This window comes from Procambarus clarkii, chromosome 47, assembly GCF_040958095.1.
Source record: "Procambarus clarkii isolate CNS0578487 chromosome 47, FALCON_Pclarkii_2.0, whole genome shotgun sequence".
NCBI lineage: Eukaryota > Metazoa > Arthropoda > Malacostraca > Decapoda > Cambaridae > Procambarus > Procambarus clarkii.
The window spans coordinates 21,169,972-21,189,705 of NC_091196.1; the positions used below are offsets into that span (position 1 = coordinate 21,169,972).

Sequence of the window (19,734 nt, forward strand, 5' to 3'; positions counted from 1 at the left end):
CGAAATCATCTCAAGATAACCTCAAGATAACATAGACACGTGCAGGCAACACACACTACAAACACACTACTGTAACACACATGTAAATGTATCAAGACCAGAGTACCATCCAAAGTGTGGAGTGTTTACTATTTGTTCCTGCAGAATCGATCGAGCTATTAGTTCATGCACCCCGCCTTTCTAACCAATATATTTCTCTCTACACCCACCCACCCATACACACCCACTCACCCACCCACACACACACACACACACACACACACACACACACACACACACACACACACACACACACACACACACACACACACACACACACTGTGAGTCACACACGCTGTGACTCACACACACGTGAGTCACAGAGATGTTAGGAAGTTTTCTTTTAGCGTGAGAGTAGTGGAAAAATGGAATGCACTTGGGGAATAGGTTGTGGAAGCAAACTCTATTCATAATTTTAAAATTAGGTATGATAGGGAAATGGGACATGAGTCATTGCTGTAAACAACCGATGGCTGGAAAGGCGGGATCCAAGAGCCAATGCTCGATCCTGCAAGCACAAAGAGGTGAGTATACACACACACACTTACCAAAAAAGGGGAGACGTTGAGTAGAAGACCCTGACACTCTCTCCCCCGACACGCTAATGCTTCCTCCTCTCATCCATAAACCCATATAACATCGTCATCCCCACGGAAGAAGGTTTGGAATAATTATCCAACTTTCTCGAGTTCTCTCTTGGCCCGGGCAAGCGTAACCCAGCTGACGGAGGCGGCGCTGTGGGTGACGGCGGCCTGCTGGCCCACAGTAACCCAGCAACTGGCGGAGCTCCTGGACGCACTCATCTCTCTCTCATCTCTCAACATGAGTAAGTATTCACGGGCTGGTGTACCCATACAGAGAGTGCATCGGCACTCTGGTATTTGTTCAAGCGAACATTTTAGTAGATTGTATTTAAAAGACTTATGAATGCCGCCCAAACACACAAGTGTTTGGGCGGCTCTTCGACCCGTTCTCGTATATATTACGTCGCTTTTCGCTCGTATGCGCTACGGTCAAATGTCGACGTAATTCCTAATGGAAATTTATTTTCCAATTAAATTTTGGATTTTTTTCCTCCAAAACATCAAGTTAAGGGTCCTCTGGTAGGTTAGGAGGGCAGGAAGCTCTCCTAAGGTTCCAAAACGTCATGAAAAACGTTAATTGAAAATTTCCCCTCCTAACCTAACAGCCTAAGCCGGAGGACCCGAAACAGAAAACGGGACAGTACATCACTTTCGTGAAATGATTTCATTTTGAATTACGTCGATTTTTAGCCTGAGTGCGCATACGAGCGACATTCAATTCAATGTTTTTCTTTATTATGCATCCCATACCCATCCTGTGGGCGTAAAGGATTACAGAGGCACATAATACCAGCGACAAGCGACGTAATTTGTAAGGGGTCGGGTGGGTTCAAGAGCAGTCATCGCCCCGCCCGCATACCTTATCTAAAGACGAAAGGATAAGTGCCAAGACACATAAAAGGATCTTTTAAGATGGTCAGCGGAGGCAGTTTACCGCTCCCCCCATGGCGTCAGACACTATGTAAGAGATCAACAGTGCATCTCAAGTACCTTTATTCACCAGCTTTTAATATAGCGTTCCTTATCAATCTCGCCAACTTAAAGATTAGTTCAAGTATATTGTAAGTCACAATAGAGCCCAACAGTTGGGGGGCATAAAGAGATATATCTCACTACCTCAAGTTCAAGTATGTTTATTGAGACAAGAAAAAAATACATCTCAAATGGATAGGCTATTTCGTTTAAGGTTTAAGGTTTAAGGTTTAGGCTATTTCTACCCCTCCCCACCTAATTCTCACTCACTCGTAGTCACCACAATTTGAAAATAGTTCTCCTTTGCTAATTACAATTATCAGTGCGGAAAACGATGCTCATTATTCCACTTTATTCATAACTGATATTGTTCGCCTGGTTCAAGGTGTGTTCACAAAATGGCTAAATAAACAGGGTATGGATGTGTTTGGATGGGTGTGTGGGGGGGGGAGTGTGGGGGAATAATGGGGTGCTGTAATCTCCCCCCCCCCCCACCCCCCATTACTCACACAGCTGCCCTGCGTGTGTGAGCAACTTACCCTAAGCGAGCGTATTTGTGGTCGGTCTCTCTCTTAACATAATATACATTAGGCTTCTGAAGATGAAGATGTATACATACCCTTCTGAAGATGTATTATTAAATGCGAAAGTACTTAAAGAAATTCCTGTTTCAATTCTTCCTCCGTGGTCTGACACTGTCACATCATCACGTGTTAACTTTCGTGATTTACACACATACATTAGGCTGTGTGACTAGCCTATCATGACTGTAACTCAGCAGAGTGGATTTTGGGCTACAGTTCCTAAGCCCATTATGTGTTTCTGAAACCGTTTCCTCTCAACCAATTTATCGATCAATAACATTACTCTTAAATCTCTGTTTTTTATATTAATGGTTGGCCAAGTTTACATACATTTACAGTAAATTACTAAACTAAGAGAAAATTCACAATGACAACAATATGAAACATCTGACGATGAAAATACATTTTAAAGTATTGTAAAGTATTTAAAGTATTGAATCCTAACCATTCAATGAATTTATACAATTTTGTTTAACCCTCAACACTCTCCGTTAACTGACTCTAGTGTCTATGGAGGATCAAAATCCCTCCCAACACAGTTCATACCACATAAGTCTGACTTCAGTAGCTCTCAACACGTGTGTCAGTAAGCCGTCGCACTGTGAGAGTAGTTCATTCAAGAGTACAAATATCCAGCTGGGGCAGGGGGTGGGGGGGGAACTATTAGGAGAAGCGCCAAGCCATTACGACTATATAGCACTGGGAAGGGGTCAGGATAAGGATTTGGGATGGGACGAGGGGAAGGAATGGTGCCCAACCACTTGGACGGTCGGGGATTGAAATTGAAATAAGTTTATTGAGATAAAATACACACAAAGGGATGAGGTAGCTCAACCTATTCTCACCCCGTTCAGTACAACGTATTCATATATATATATAGACACACATCACAAACAATAACCATATTACCGAACATTCTGATAAACATATATATTTCTTCCTTTACACATGTAGTATGTTACCAGACGCACACACAAATACTTGTATGACTAGGTATATAGACAATTTGCAATAAACATTCAAACAATTCAACAAAAGGCTACAATCTTGAGGTCTGGGATTGAACACCGACCTGCATGACCCAAGACCGTCGCTCTACCATCCAGCCCAATGGCGGAGGGGGTCTTACTGCTATCTCTGCAGACTATATATATATACCTGCTGCACCATTATATATACTAACTTATATTGCCTGACAAATAAGTTTATATTTCTGAGAAAGTTGGAATGGTCAGTGACAAGCGAGTGCCTAAAAAGAAAAAATTGATTGGGTTTGATGGATGGGTGACTCTTCTAACAAACGGATATCATTCTTTAGCGACGTCTTCAAGTGCAGGTGTGGACATGAGGCCAGGTATGAGATTGTAATGAGCGCGAGGATGGTCACCCAGGAGTCACCTTGACAATGTCCAGGATCAGCATCTTCAAGGTCCTATAGTTCACATCCACACAGACTTAGACATAGACGTTTAAATAACTTTTCAAGATGACCGAATTCAACGAACAACTGAGGAGGTTCGCTTAATCATGCCTTCCAAGGAAATTACAATTTCTTAAAATAAGAAATGCCTCACATGTTTTAACGTGTTTTAACAGAAAACAGAAGGTGCTTTTTCACTCATAGGGAGTGTTAACCCGTGGAACTGCCTACCCGACGAAGCCGTAAACGCCACAACTCTGTGGGCTTTAAAATACAGAAGGAAAAGATCATCAGGGCAAATGGCGCGGACCTGTGGCAAGTCGCCGGCTTCCTGTCCTCATCGAGGCCACTAGTATTAGTGGCCCTCAGGTAAATGTTTTACTTTTAGAGGAAATAGATGTCTGGAGTAAGACAGGTCAGGTAGTCACGTGAGGCTTTCAACAGCAGCACCCCGAAGCTCAAGTAATGTATAGAATTACATTTGTGTTCATATGGTTACATTTAATTCCTGTATATCTATCACCCACACCGTGGGCGGTGGTGGAAGGCTGGAGGTCCTCGATAAGTCTAACAGCTTTCTGTCTCCGACTATGAGAAACCCGTTTATAATGATTATTCGCCCTGAAATGCTAATGGAAGTATTTCGTCAAGTTATGTCCCCCATCCATGCCATTCTCTGTTATACGCAACACCTTCACAGAAAACGGAGTAATGCATATTTTACTATTGGAAATCAGTTGTTACAATTCAGTGTTGAGGGGACAGACAGCCTGTGTATATATATACATGCTAGGCTTATGTCGAGGTCTCCCCCCTCTCCCCCCCAAGGTCGACTTACTGCCCGCCCAGGATGCAGCCCCACAACAAGGTGACTAAGTACCAATTCACTACTAGGTGAACAGCGCATTCGGTGGTAGGAAATGCACCCAACCATTTTTCCCGCTTGGGATTCGAACACGGAATTCCCAATTGTGAGTCGAGAACGAACCCGCTGTACTACCCGACTGTACTTCTCGTAGTTACAATCAAACGATGTTGTACATTGTTCAGGTGGAGTTAATTATCGTAAGAAGCAATAAATGTGACCACAGATACCAATTCCTTCACACATACACAGCCTCGCTCCTGTGCCAGGTAAGTCCACTACGGGCTCACCATAACCCGTGCTACTTGCCCCGCTCCTGTGCCAGGTATGTCCACTACGGGCTCACCATAACCCGTGCTACTTGCCCCGCTCCTGTGCCAGGTAAGTCCACTACGGGCTCACCATAACCCGTGCTACTTGCCCCGCTCCTGTGCCAGGTAAGTCCACTACGGGCTCACCATAACCCGTGTTACTTGCCCCGCTCCTGTGCCAGGTAAGTCCACTACGGGCTCACCATAGCCCGTGCTACTTGCACCGCTCCTGTGCCAGGTAAGTCCACTACGGGCTCACCATAGCCCGTGCTACTTGCACCGCTCCTGTGCCAGGTAAGTCCACTACGGGCTCACCATAGCCCGTGCTACTTGCACCGCTCCTGTGCCAGGTAAGTCCACTACAGGCTCACCATAGCCCGTGCTACTTGCCCCGCTCCTGTGCCAGGTAAGTCCACTACGGGCTCCCCATAACCCGTGCTACTTGCCCCGCTCCTGTGCCAGGTAAGTCCACTACGGGCTCACCATAACCCGTGCTACTTCCCCCGCTCCTGTGCCAGGTAAGTCCACTACGGGCTCACCATAACCCGTGCTACTTGCCCCGCTCCTGTGCCAGGTAAGTCCACTACGGGCTCACCATAACCCGTGCTACTTGCCCCGCTCCTGTGCCAGGTAAGTCCACTACGGGCTCACCATAACCCGTGCTACTTGCCCCGCTCCTGTGCCAGGTAAGTCCACTACGGGGTCACCATAGCCCGTGCTACTTGCCCCGCTCCTGTGCCAGGTAAGTCCACTACGGGCTCACCATAACCCGTGCTACTTGCCTCGCTCCTGTGCCAGGTAAGTCCACTACGGGCTCACCATAGCCCGTGCTACTTGCCCCGCTCCTGTGCCAGGTAAGTCCACTACGGGCTCACCATAGCCCGTGCTACTTGCCCCGCTCCTGTGCCAGGTAAGTCCACTACGGGCTCACCATAGCCCGTGCTACTTGCCCCGCTCCTGTGCCAGGTAAGTCCACTACGGGCTCACCATAACCCGTGCTACTTGCCCCGCTCCTGTGCCAGGTAAGTCCACTACGGGCTCACCATAGCCCGTGCTACTTGCCCCGCTCCTGTGCCAGGTAAGTCCACTACGGGCTCACCATAACCCGTGCTACTTGCCCCGCTCCTGTGCCAGGTAAGTCCACTACGGGCTCCCATAGCCCGTGCTACTTGCCCCGCTCCTGTGCCAGGTAAGTCCACTACGGGCTCACCATAGCCCGTGCTACTTGCCCCGCTCCTGTGCCAGGTATGTCCACTACGGGCTCACCATAGCCCGTGCTACTTGGAACTTTTGTTCTGAGTAGCTGAATCTAAAACAACAACAACCAATTCATCAGCCCGTCCTCCAAACAAAGACCCAAAAGTGATTCCATGCACCCGCCAAACCCCAGCTGTTTATGAATGATAAACGGTTTACACACGACTCACAACTGCTGACGTTCGAACACTTCCGGAACAAGTGCTTCACTGACGAATTTTGTTCGAATCACAACGCTGTAAATGCTTCACCCACGTACTACAAATACAAATAATCGCCAACAGAACCTAAACACCTGACCTAACCTATGCCTATATATACACAATATGCCAATATATTATAATATTAATTTATACTTGAGAAAATTCCCGTTTTGAATAAACAGCATGTTAAAATTTATGAATGCGTCTGTGGGGTCGACCGCTGAATGTAATGGACTTGAGTCGAGGACGGGTTGTTCCTTCACGTGTAGCTGGGACACTGAAGAGTGACGCAGCAACACTTCTCATGCACAAACAGACGCTAACTTCACACACAGCCAGACAGTGTGTGAAGTTAACCTTAGACACTGTGGAGAAAATAGTCCAATGTACTCAAACACGGTGCAGTTTCAAATGTAGATATGATAGAGCCCAGTAGGCTCAGGAACCTGTACACCAGTTGATTGACAGTTGAGAGGCGGGACCAAAGAGCCAGAGCTCAACCCCCGCAAGCAGAATAGCCAATAAAACACACAAGTAAGACCTGTCAATCATTCATAATTTGCATATCGTGGCTCTCTAACACACGGGTGTATATCGTATATCTTGTTATACGTTATATTATAGGAGACCACAGCTTGTTACCCCCTCGGGAGACATCTCCCGTCACGCAGGGTGCAGTCGCATCTCCACAGATCTCCAGTATTAGCTCTTGATACTGGTAATGGCTCAAAAGGGCCACCAATTACGTGCTATTCATGCCCGTGCCACCTTTTGGGTGGCTTAATCTTCATCAATCTTGTTACCCCAGCAAATGTGTGTGTGTCGTGCGGAGTGTTCCCGCCACTGGAGCGTGACGGTAATCCCGGCTAAAGCGACAGTTTTCACACGCTTCTTCTTGGGATGATTTGATTTTGATTTTTTGGCGGGACTTTCTCCTTGACGCTCCTGGGACTTTCTCTCTGTTTTTTTTGTCTTCGTCTCTAGCTGCTTATTTGTAACTGCGCGCACACGCACACACACAGGCAATAGGTACCTGGGAGTTAGTCAGCTGTCACGGGCTGCTTCCTGGTGTGTGTGTGAATGTGTGTGTGTAGAAAAAAAGTAGTTAGTAAACAATTGATTGACAGTAGAGAGGCGGGCCCAAATAGCCGAAGCTCAACTCCCGCAATCACAACTAGGTGATTACATATAAGAGCCCTCCAAGACCACGTGACCGCAAGATGCTTGTTTGAAACACGTGACTCTTTGGCGGGATAAAGTGTTACGACTGGAACCGGCGTGGGTGGCGCCGAGGAGGTGTCGCGGACACCGCCTGCTTCACCGCTGCTTGACACCGGTAACAGAGGGCGATACAGTGCAGGACAAACTAAGCCAGGATTCATCAACCATTTACGCACCCACTTACGAAACCTGTACATCTTTTCCCCTCAATGATGGCAGCTTTCTTCCCACTTATTAAACACTTTACGAGCACCGGAACTTGGCAACTCCAGGTTATTATTGTTATAAACGACCTGGTAGTGCCTCGGGGCTCATAAACTGTATAGTAAGTGTAAACAAAGCCGCCATGAATGAGGAAAGATGGACAGGTTTCGTAAGTGGCTGTGTAGATGGTTGGCGGTCCCAGGCCATGATCCCAGTGGTGACTGGCAGGGTCTATGACGGGACAGGGTCTATGTCTGATTATGTATTAGACAAAGGTGCATGGTTATGGAGCCAGGAGAACGCAGAACATGTCCGGCACAAGATAATTTAGTTCATTATTGATAGGTTTAATATAGCAAACAATACTAAACAAGAAGCTGACACATGTGACTGTATTCAGGCGACCAGTGCAGTAGTCAGGTGTACAATGAGGCTTTTCGAGAGAAGCAAGCCTGGCTCGCTGGCTCCACAAGCCAAGCCAATCAAGGCTAAGTAGCTCGTAGCAGCTAAATGGGGTAAAAGGCTTTGATTGGTCATACTTCAACGGAGGTTGGGCAAGCTATTGTTTTGTCCAAAGTTCCCCTACACTCTTAACAAGTCCTACGATCGGCGGCCGTATTTTTTATTTTATTAATTTTGTTTGCAGGGTTATTCCTGCCCGGCCCGCAAGCCTCTGTCTGGCCCCATGACCCCGGTGGTAGAAGGGAGTTACTAGTGTGGTTACCTAAGTGTAATTACCTAAGTGTAGTTACAGGATGAGAGCTACGCTCGTGGTGTCCCGTCTTCCCAGCACTCTTTGTCATATAACGCTTTGAAACTACTGACGGTCTTGGCCTCCACCACCTTCTCGCCTAACTTGTTCCAACCGTCTACCACTCTGTTTGCGAATGTGGTTAATTACATTTGTCAACTCTAACAGGGGTTGGCTTTGTTCATGTCGAGAACGACCGGTTAGACCCCAGGCTCGTCCGCAGCGGTTTGCAAACACTTCTCCCAGAAATCCAAGAGAAACTGCAGGGAATGCGTCTCAGACGTAAGGCAAATCTCTCACAGGCATCTTCCTTAATCTTGACAGTGTGTGTGTGTGTCCTGTGCTCAAGAACCATTCACTATGTGTGTCCAACACTCACGGATCACAGTGTCTGCACAGTGCTCACGAATCTTCCATTAAAAACGTGTTCTTAAGTGTTCTCAAGAAGGTGAAGTACATGCGGGATGGAGAGGGAGGGGGGGAGGTTCGTGGCAGAGTGGACAGCGGGAGGGGCTCGTAGTCCTTCGGGCCCGGGTTCGATTCCGGGCCTAATCAGAAACAAATGGGCAGAGTTTCTTTCAACCTGATCTTCCTGTTCATTTAGCAGTAAATAATTACCTGGAAGTTAGGCAGCTGCCACGAACTGCTGCCTGGGGATGTGTGTGTGTGTGTGCGTGTGTAAGAGAGAAATATATGTAGTAGACATAATAGAGGAAAAATAGATTGGTTCAGAAAGGCGGGGTCCAAGAGCTAATAGCTAAATTCTGCAGACACAAATAGTAAATACACATTTCTCCCTCCGCAGGCAACCCTCGAGGCATCGAGCCGGCCCGGCCTCGCTTCGTCTACCTCACAACAGATGGCGCTGGCGCCTCCATCTGGCGCCTTCCACTTGCTACCACCCAGAACGACCTGCCCCTAGGTACGTGGCCTCGTCCCCCCTGACCACCTGCCGTCACCTGGTCCCACCTGACTCGTGGCCTCGTCCCAGCTGACTCCTCCACTGTGACTCACCAGGGCAGGTCACCAGCGGATATATTTATGTGGTCTTTCGTCCCCAATCCGTTACACTCAGTGGCAAACTTGCATGTTTCCATCCACCTATTAGCAATATTTCATCATATTGCAACTAAATCCTCACTCTAACACTGCTTTACTATAATATAATGATATAATAATTTATTTTGTCGGGGACAGACAGCCTGTGTATATACATGTTAGGTTTATATCGAGATGGCTAACCCCACCCAGGTCGAATTACTGACCCTCCCCAGAATGCAACTCTACTATAGGTGAACAGAGCTATTAGGTGAACGGAAATGTGCCCAACCATTTCTGTCCCGCCCGGGATTCGAACCCGGAATTCCCGATTATGAGTATAGAACGAAACCAACTATACTGCCGCGTACTCACCTATTTGAGCCTGAAAGGTCGAACTTATCTCTTGGACCTCGTCTTCCATTAGTCTCTAGTGTACTGGTTCCCGCTATACAAGTCCCCCCCCCCCTCCCAGTGATCATATAGTAGTGAGTAGCTGTTTACGTGTTATTGGCTCGTCAGAGTCTCTAACTACCATCCATGTCCTCTATTGCTATTGTTAATCATGGTTTACATTTCCTCATTTTCAGCCTTGTTAGTTCCACTAAGTATTTTATATGTCTCCGTCATATCTCCTCTTCAGTTCACCGTTCTCAGGGTCGTAAGGGCCATTCCTTAGCCAGCCTACGTGGTTCTTTCAGCATCTTTGCATCCTTATGCTCCCTTTCAAGTTTTATTATGTGCTTCTTGAGGACTCTAAATAAGGCGTTACGCCGTAGGAGTAACAGGAAGGTGCGACTGAATTAATCTAATCATCAAAATAACCGAGTCATCAAATTCGGATGTGACGAAACACGGCCAGGATTCATCACATTGAAAACCAAACGACTGTACTAGGGTACGGAAATGTTTCCCGTACCTCCCCACCCGTTACTTAGCAGTAAAATAGGTACCTGGGTGTTAGTCAGCTGTCACGGGCTGCTTCCTGGGGGTGGAGGCCTGGTCGAGGACCGGGCCGCGGGGACACTAAAGCCCCGAAATCATCTCAAGATAATCATCTCAAGATAACCCGTCAGAAGACAAGACGCTCTCCTCCTCCACCTACTGGAAGAAAATTTCCAGTAGGTGGAGGAGAAGAGAGTTTTCCTTCCTCTCATTTACCCGTGCGCCTTGAGCTGCTCAGGTGTTTACATTAATTTCTAAGGTTTCGTCGTACTAATAACATGTTTTCGTGTTCTGGAGTCAGAGGGCCGTGTTAGAGTAAGTATCCAACAGGCCAATCAGATACTCTCGATGTTTATAATTAACACTATTGACCAATCCAAGGCGAGTTCTGATTAACTCGACCAATGGTGTTGAGGCAACAGTGATGCCAACCAATAGGAGCACATTACCAGACACGTGGTGACACGTAGCCTCAGCGGGGCCGCAACAGTCATTCCAGCACCATCTCAACAACGTGGACGAGGTCACGAGGTTCCCTAAACTATCGTCGTAAAGCAATTAGGAGAACGGCTGTATATCGAGGGCTTTTCTAGGTATGTGGCTCGATTCCCCCGTTATGCAATGGGAGTCTACTTTAGAGGGAAGGTTTTTTCGATAGATGCCTTTAATCAGCCAAGATTGGGTTGGGTCTGATGTCGCTGGATTCGATCTCATGCACTCGGTTCATAAATTAGGTACCAGCACCTAGGTCACACAGATCGAGGTGAAACTTGAGTCAAGAGCTCCGTCATCACACACACACGCAGGCGATGAGTCACAATAACGTGGCTAAAGTATGTTGATCAGACCACACACTAGAAGGTGAAGGGACGACGACGTTTCGGTCCGTCCTGGACCATTCTCAAGTCGATTGTGAGAATGGTCCAGGACGGACGGACACATCGTCGTCCCTTCACCTTCTAGTGTGTTGTCTGGTCATCACACACACACACCTGACACACCTGAGTGCGACGACTCCGTCATTAAACTCAGATGTGACGAAACACGGTCAGGATCATCACCAATTTACAACACTAACTAGGAAAGTTGTGCGAGTGTTGATAAGGAGTCAGTCCAGCTAGCAAGGACTCTCAGTGGTGCAGGTTGTGTGTGGCTGGAGCAGTATTGTCGAAGGAGAAGGTCCAGAGAGCCAGGGTGTGCTCAGTGAGAAATGGACTTTAAGGTTGATCCAGTTATGGCTAATAATTTGAGAGTTTTCCCCTCACAATGTCCTGCCTGCATGTCTGACGACCACCAACAGGAAAACTATGTCTACTGTATCATTCTAGTCAGCATGTAGTGGTACCCGTTTTCCAGGTACACATAGTGTTCCGGACAGCCTTCACCACACCAAACTTCAAACACTATTGAAAAATCACAATTTACACTCGTCCCTCAAACCTATTGCCCCGTGACAAAAGGAAAACCGAAGTTGCTTCTCCCGGAGGGCCTTAGGGAGCAAGAGCACAGGGACGGGCGCTGACCTGCCCCGCCGTGAGCCTCCTGGAAGCTGTTATAGTGCTTCATCTCGCCCCATGCTGCTGCTTCCCCCATGTTCACTACCCCGGGGGATTTTTTCCCGATAACCAGAGTATTTGGTAGAGCAAGATAGTGGTATCCGGCGCACCCAATACGGCAAATTTTCTTCTCCTTCGCTGGCAGACGGTCGCCCTAGGCACTCTGGACGGATGGACAGTTGTATCAGGGAGGCGGGGAGGTGGACATTTTCAGAGGGAATAATTGTTTGAGCCCCGGGGAGTGGGGTGGGGGTGAGGGGTCGGGGGTGTTATAGATGGCGACAGAAGGTTAATGTTCCGTTGTTACTGTCGTGTTTGTCAGGAACAACAACGGTGCCCAGCTGGGCCTTCGTTATCAACTGTCCATTTGGAGTTTTGTCCAGTGTTGAGGGCGCGCACGGCTTGGCTTGTGGTGGTCCTGTCTAGTGTGTGGGTGTGCAGGATAGATAGTGTGGGTGTGCAAAAGAGCCAAAGCTCAACCCCCGCAAGCACAATTAGGTGAGTACAATTAGGTGAGTACTAGCAGAACATATATAAACAGGGCGACGTAAGAAAGGAATAAGAAAACTATAATTATCCGGACAGGCCTCAGCAACCTGGTGGTCTTGAGAAAGCTAGACAACACGTACGTGAGACCAGAACTATAGAATGCAACAGTCCCAGCATGGAGTCTCGAATTATAAATGGATGCAACGGTGCTGGAAAGGATAGACATGTTGGCTATACGGACATTCCTTGAACTAAAATGAACAATATTTGAGACAACATGAACATAATTTGACCTTCCAACACGACAGGAAAGAGAAAGTAATAGCCAAGAGATGCAAGATTTTTAGTGGAATTGACAACAGATGAAGACGGAATGTTGAGTTGACCAGACCACACACTAGAAGTTGAAGGGACGACGACGTGACGTTTCGGTCCGTCCTGGTCCATTCTCAAGTCGATTGTGAGAGATGCATCAAGTCACAATCGACTTGAGAATGGTCCAAGACGGACCGAAACGTCACGTCGTCGTCCCTTCAACTTCTAGTGTGTGGTCTGGTCAACATACTTCAGCCACGTTATTGTGACTTATCGCCTGCATACGGAATGTTGAGTATGAGTCAGATGAATATGTGGACATGGGTGGAGGCTGAAGATATATATCATTCAATGGGATATAACGACATATTTCTTCAGTGTGAAAATAGCGAATGTATTTGAGGAACTTGAGCAAGAGAAAGTACTAGCTAACTCCAGACACAATTTTAAGAGCAGATAAGAAAGGGAACTGAGATGACCAGGAATTAGTGCAGCAGAAACCCAATGGTTATGTACTGGAGCCAAGGAGCTGAAGTTCTATTTTTAAAACCCATCTTGGGAATACCCAACCTGTCACCCAAAAACCCATATGAAATAAATATTTAAACGCGCGTGTTCGTGCGTGTGTGCGTGCGTGTGTGTATGCGTGTCCGTGCGCGTGTATGCGTACAATCACATTATTGTTTTACAGGTGAGGGCGCTCTGTACTACGGGAGCCTGGGAGCTGCCACCGCCGCCACACTCTTCACTATAGCACACGCTATCCTCTTCGCCGGACGAAGGTAAGTTATGGACCAAGAACAACACTGTCTTATACACACACACACCAGTTGACTGACGGTTGAGAGGCGGGACCAGAGTCAGAGCTTAACCCCCGCAAACACAACTAGGTGAATACACACACACACACACACACACACACACACACACACACACACACACACACACACACACACACACACACACACACACACACACACACACACACACACACACACACACAGAGTTAATAAGTTAATTAGTTAATACTTCCACAAGGGAAGGCTTAGGGTCCGCACAGGAATGCCCCTACAAAAAAAGTAAAAAAAACACACAGTACATTTTGTCGGAAATAAACCACACAACATACTCACTGGTCATCTCAACACCCCGCAACACACCAACACCAGCTATGAGCGGCATGCCGTGTTGCAAATGACCCCTGACCTTAATTAATCCTGTCCCCCCCAGAAAGCGTGACCTGAGCTCAGTGGTGTCGGGGGCGCGGGACGACCCAGACCTGGAGTCCGACATGGAGAGGATCTTCGCCAAGGACAACGACTGGTGTTCCTTGAGGTTGACGTGCGAGCTGGCCGCCAAGGCCGGGAACCCACTTGATGACAAGGAGAAGCTCCTGCTCTCCTACTTCAAGTGAGACACCCACACATACCATTCACGAACAAATCCACAAGGGCCGTGACGAGGATTCGAACCTGCGTCCGAGAGCATCCCAGACACTGCCTTAATCGACTGAGCTACGACGTGGGGAAAAAGTTGAAACCAAACTCTATTTTTTTTCATGTCGTAGCTCAGTCCATTAAGGCAGCGTTTGGGATGGTCTCGGACGCAGGTTCGAATCCTCGTCACGGCCCCTGTGGATTTGTTCATTTGATGCATCACGCAATTGTGATTTCTGTGTGTAATAACATACACCATATACACATATCTACACACACCGGGAGATGTATACCTCATTTCTTGGGGGGGGTGTATATATGCGCTTCTAAGTATACTTCGGCCGTAAACTATGTTCAGGAGTAAAGTGTATTCACCGGTTGGTCAGTAAGCTCTTTTGGTGGCCTTAATACATCCATGAGCGGCTCATTGTGTCAAAGGTCAACATCAAGCCAACATAAAAGATGTTTCCGCGGACTCTGACCTTTGACCTCGAATACCGCTTTTGACGCCAGGGTTCAACATGCCTTAGTTATGGTTCTTGTAAATTCATGACTGGCCTCGTATAGGTCTAACCTACACTTGAAACAATCCAACGACCCCACACCAATTATGCTACCCGGTAATTGCTTCCACAGCTCTAACAGCCCTGTTTCCAAAACCGGTATTTACCCAGGTCTTTCCCGCATCTAAACTAAATTGCATAATTTAAATTAGGCCTAAAAGAGGCAAGAATAATCACTGGAGCGTTATATCTTTAGGCTTATATCTAGACCCTTCCCTCCCCTAAAGTCGAACGACTGACCTTGCCCAGGATACGACCCAATAACAGTGTCCTAACTACCGGGTACTTATTTAGTGCTAGGTAAACAGAGACATTAGGTGAAAAGAAACGGTGCCCAACCATTTTGTCCTGGCTGGGAATCGAACCCGGGATCCTGAATTATGAGTCGTTTAGACATCTATCTGTTTTGTTCCTTCCCCGCCCGCCCCCTTTGTATTTCTCTTAGCTTACACTCTCTGTATTCCCTTCTTTCCATTCTGAGTTCTCTTCCAGCATCCATCCATGCTCTTCCAGCACCTTTCCCCCGTTTTCTTCCCCCGGCCCCTTCCACGCCATCCTTTTCCGTTCCTCGAGAGACCTCCTCTCCCTTACACTACACTACTCCTCCCCCCTGCCCCCCATGTCACCCCCCCCTCCCTCCTGCCTGGGGGGCGGGGTGGCTTGTTACCTCCCCCCTCCTCCCTCCCCCCTTCGGGCCATTACCGGATACCTGGGATTCCTTTACATCATTTGCCCACCAATGTCATTACCTGTGACGAGTCTAATTAACCTGGGCACTCTTAACTTCCGGCCCCGTCCACCGCTCCCATTGTTGGCGTGCGCCTGTTACCTCACCTAGATTATGGTGACCAGACCACACACTAGAAGGTGAAGGGACGACCACGTTTCGGTCCGTCCTGGACCATAACACAATCGACTTGAGAATGATCCAGGACGGACCGAAACGTCGTCGTCCCTTCACCTTCTAGTGTGTGGTCCGGTCAACAAGTCTTTCTTCCCTTTACTGCGCCACTCGAACTCTCTCACCAACCTACCGACAAATCCGACCACATTTCTGTCAATATGTCCCTTCCTCTGTCTCTCTCGCTCACCCTGGCCACCATAACACCTGACCAACCATCTCCCAGGGGCGTGGTGTCGACTGAGGACCTGCAGGTGATGACGACGCCGGAGCTCTACTACGCCTACGCCTCCTTCGTGGGGTTCTCCCGCGGGTCGCAGGACGAGTGCCGCCAGCTGTACTCCAAGTGTCCTTACTCGGCCAGGAAGATGATGAGTGTCTTCAAGACGGCTCACTCCAGACTCAAGCGGAGACCACGAGGTCTCCTCCAGCCCAGCTACTGAGTATACCTCCAAGACACCCGGAATACCAGGATACTTGGGTTTACCTGCAATACTTTGGTCCCATACCGGGATAATTGTATTGTTACGTAGATCATCAATTTGTATGTTTATTTAGTTCTCTATCAATGCTTTTGTAATTCGGTCACATCATACAGAGGCGGACAGACACCCGGGAGCCGCGGCTGCCCTCCTGTGGGAGCCACCGCTGCGGCCTCATATTTCCACCCAACCTAACTTGCTTTTTATATAAGAGGCATTCAAGGTAACACAGGTAGAGAGTACATTAGACATCCAATGGTTAGAAAGACGGGGTGTCCAAGAGCCCTTGGTTCCAAGAGCCCTTGGTTCCAAGAGCCCTTAGCTCTTGGACTCACTTGTTGATGTCCATAAAGTATTCTTGAAATACACACACCATTTCTGTGGAGGTAAATACACCATATAGCACTAATGTTTTCACCTAGTTGTGCTTTGGCTCTTTGGTCCCGAAATGTATCAGTAGTTAGCAGCACTAACGCTATAGCAGCCCTGTAACAATGTTCAAGTATTGTCAGTGAACACTGTGGTGAACACTCAAGTTGCAACACTAAGAATGTGTGAGATGTGCGTGTGTGTGTGTGCGTGTGTGTGTGTGTGTGTGTGTGTGTGTGTGTGTGTGTGTGTGTGTGTGTGTGTGTGTGTGTGTGTGTGTGTGTGTGTGTGTGTGTGTGTGTGTGTGTGTGTGTACTTACCTAATTGTACTTACCTAATTGTGCTTGCGGGGGTTGAGCTCTGGCTCTTTGGTCCCGCCTCTCAACCGTCAATCAACTGGTGTACAGATTCCTGAGCCTATTGGGCTCTATCATATCTACATTTGAAACTGTGAATGGAGTCAGCCTCCACCACATCACTTCCTAATGCATTCCATTTGCTAACTACTCTGACACTGAAAAAGTTCTTTCTAACGTCTCTGTGGCTCATTTGGGTACTCAGCTTCCACCTGTGTCCCCTTGTTCGCGTCCCACCAGTGTTGAAAAGTTCGTCCTTGTTTACCCGGTCGATTCCCCTGAGGATTTTGTAGGTTGTGATCATGTCCCCCCTTACTCTTCTGTCTTCCAGTGTCGTGAGGTGCATTTCCCGCAGCCTTTCCTCATAACTCATGCCTCTTAGTTCTGGGACTAGTCTAGTAGCATACCTTTGGACTTTTTCCAGCTTCGTCTTGTGCTTGACAAGGTACGGGCTCCATGCTGGGGCCGCATACTCCAGGATTGGTCTTACATATGTGGTGTACAAGATTCTGAATGATTCCTTACACAGGTTCCTGAACGCCGTTCTGATGTTAGCCAGCCTCGCATATGCCGCAGACGTTATTCTCTTTATGTGGGCTTCAGGAGACAGGTTTGGTGTGATATCAACTCCTAGATCTTTCTCTCTGTCTGTTTCATTAAGTACTTCATCTCCTATTCTGTATCCTGTGCCTGGCCTCCTGTTTCCACTGCCTAGTTTCATTACTTTGCATTTACTCGGGTTGAACTTCAACAGCCATTTGTTGGACCATTCACTCAGTCTATCCAGGTCATCTTGTAGCCTCCTACTATCATCCTCTGTTTCAATCCTCCTCATAATTTTTGCATCGTCGGCAAACATTGAGAGGAACGAATCTATACCCTCTGGGAGATCATTTACATATACCAGAAACAGTATAGGTCCAAGGACTGACCCCTGCGGGACTCCACTTGTGACGTCTCGCCAATCTGAGACCTCACCCCTCACACAGACTCGTTGTCTCCTGTTGCTTAGGTATTCCTCTATCCACCGGAGTACCTTCCCTCTCACTCCAGCCTGCATCTCCAACTTGTGTGTGTGTGTGTGTGTGTGTGCGTGTGTGTGTACTCACCCACCTAGTTGTACTCACCTAGTTGTGTTTGCGGGGGTTGAGCTCTGGCTCTTTGGTCCCGCCTCTCAACCGTCAATCAACAGGTGTACAGATTCCTGAGCCTATCGGGCTCTGTCATATCTACACTTGAAACTGTGTATGGAGTCAGCCTCCACCACATCACTTCCTAATGCATTCCATTTGTCAACCACTCTGACACTAAAAAAGTTCTTTCTAATATCTCTGTGGCTCATTTGGGCACTCAGTTTCCACCTGTGTCCCCTAGTACGTGTGCCCCTTGTGTTAAATAGACTGTCTTTATCTACCCTATCAATCCCCTTCAGAATCTTGAATGTGGTGATCATGTCCCCCCTAACTCTTCTGTCTTCCAGCGAAGTGAGGTTTAATTCCCGTAGTCTCTCCTCGTAGCTCATACCTCTCAGCTCGGGTACTAGTCTGGTGGCAAACCTTTGAACCTTTTCCAGTTTAGTCTTATCCTTGACTAGATATGGACTCCATGCTGGGGCTGCATACTCCAGGATTGGCCTGACATATGTGGTATACAAAGTTCTGAATGATTCTTTACACAAGTTTCTGAATGCCGTTCGTATGTTGGCCAGCCTGGCATATGCCGCTGATGTTATCCGCTTGATATGTGCTGCAGGAGACAGGTCTGGCGTGATATCAACCCCCAAGTCTTTTTCCTTCTCTGACTCCTGAAGAATTTCCTCTCCCAGATGATACCTTGTATCTGGCCTCCTGCTCCCTACACCTATCTTCATTACATTACATTTGGTTGGGTTAAACTCTAACAACCATTTGTTCGACCATTCCTTCAGCTTGTCTAGGTCTTCTTGAAGCCTCAAACAGTCCTCTTCTGTTTTAATCCTTCTCATAATTTTAGCATCGTCCGCAAACATTGAGAGAAATGAATCGATACCCTCCGGGAGATCATTTACATATATCAGAAACAAGATAGGGTGTGTGTGTGTGTGTGTCTTTAAACACACTCCAATGTTCATTGTTATCACTATCTGAACACTACAATGTACAATGTTAACAACGATACCGCTGGCAACGTATAATGTTTAACAATGTGTAGTGTTTGATAATGCGGAACTGAATTACTAATGTTTATATAGACCCAAATCACTATATTTATGAAAAAGAATTAAACGCTTATGATATTTATAACCAATTAAAATGCATTTGTTTATATTTTTGTAATAAAACTTTATTAAATAAGTTAGTTTTATTATTTATTTTATTATCATTTAGAGTTTCTGAGATAAATATAGACCAGTTTTGTAAAGTTATTACTGGCCTTGAAAAAAAAAATAAATCTAATTGGATTGAATAACTTGTATGAATATTCGAGTGAGAATTGTAATTGTATTTTGATCATGATTGATTGTTGATTTTGATTGTACCCAGCGAGTACAATCACAATGTGGCAACAATAGGTCGTGTAAACCGTTATCTGGCTGATAGGTTTACACAGAGTACAATCTACTCACTACACCGATCTACAGTAAACCTTGCATAACCCGTTCTCGCACTTTCGTATAGTCAATATTGACTTATTAAATACGTGCATATGTGACATACTAAACATACTAGTTTACCTTGAAAAGCTTCATAGAAAACACCGACCTTACCTAACCTTCTTAGTATGTTAAGATAAGGATCTTATTGCTTCGTAATTACAATTATTACTTAACCTATTATAGGTATAGGTTAAGTAATAATTGTAATTACGAAGCAATAAGATGCTTATCTTAACAT

General features: G+C 46.9%; 1 protein-coding gene across 1 annotated transcript; it reads left to right on the forward strand.

Annotated features, from left to right (window-relative positions):
- Positions 1–615: 615 nt before the first annotated feature.
- LOC123763125 (uncharacterized) lies at positions 616–17,380 on the forward strand. The gene is made up of 5 exons (XM_045750073.2): positions 616–865; positions 9,217–9,333; positions 13,446–13,536; positions 13,985–14,164; positions 15,881–17,380. Exons 1-5 carry the CDS (start codon positions 862–864, stop codon positions 16,095–16,097), a joined length of 609 nt encoding a protein of 202 aa, XP_045606029.1. The 5' UTR covers positions 616–861; the 3' UTR covers positions 16,098–17,380.
- The last annotated feature ends 2,354 nt before the right edge of the window (positions 17,381–19,734 follow it).

Bases quoted from the DNA above. Each gene is read 5' to 3' on its own strand.
- LOC123763125 (XM_045750073.2), top strand. The intron at 9,334-13,445 runs GTACGTGGCCTC...ATTGTTTTACAG, and splicing joins CCAGAACGACCTGCCCCTAG to GTGAGGGCGCTCTGTACTAC. The intron at 13,537-13,984 runs GTAAGTTATGGA...TGTCCCCCCCAG, and splicing joins ATCCTCTTCGCCGGACGAAG to AAAGCGTGACCTGAGCTCAG.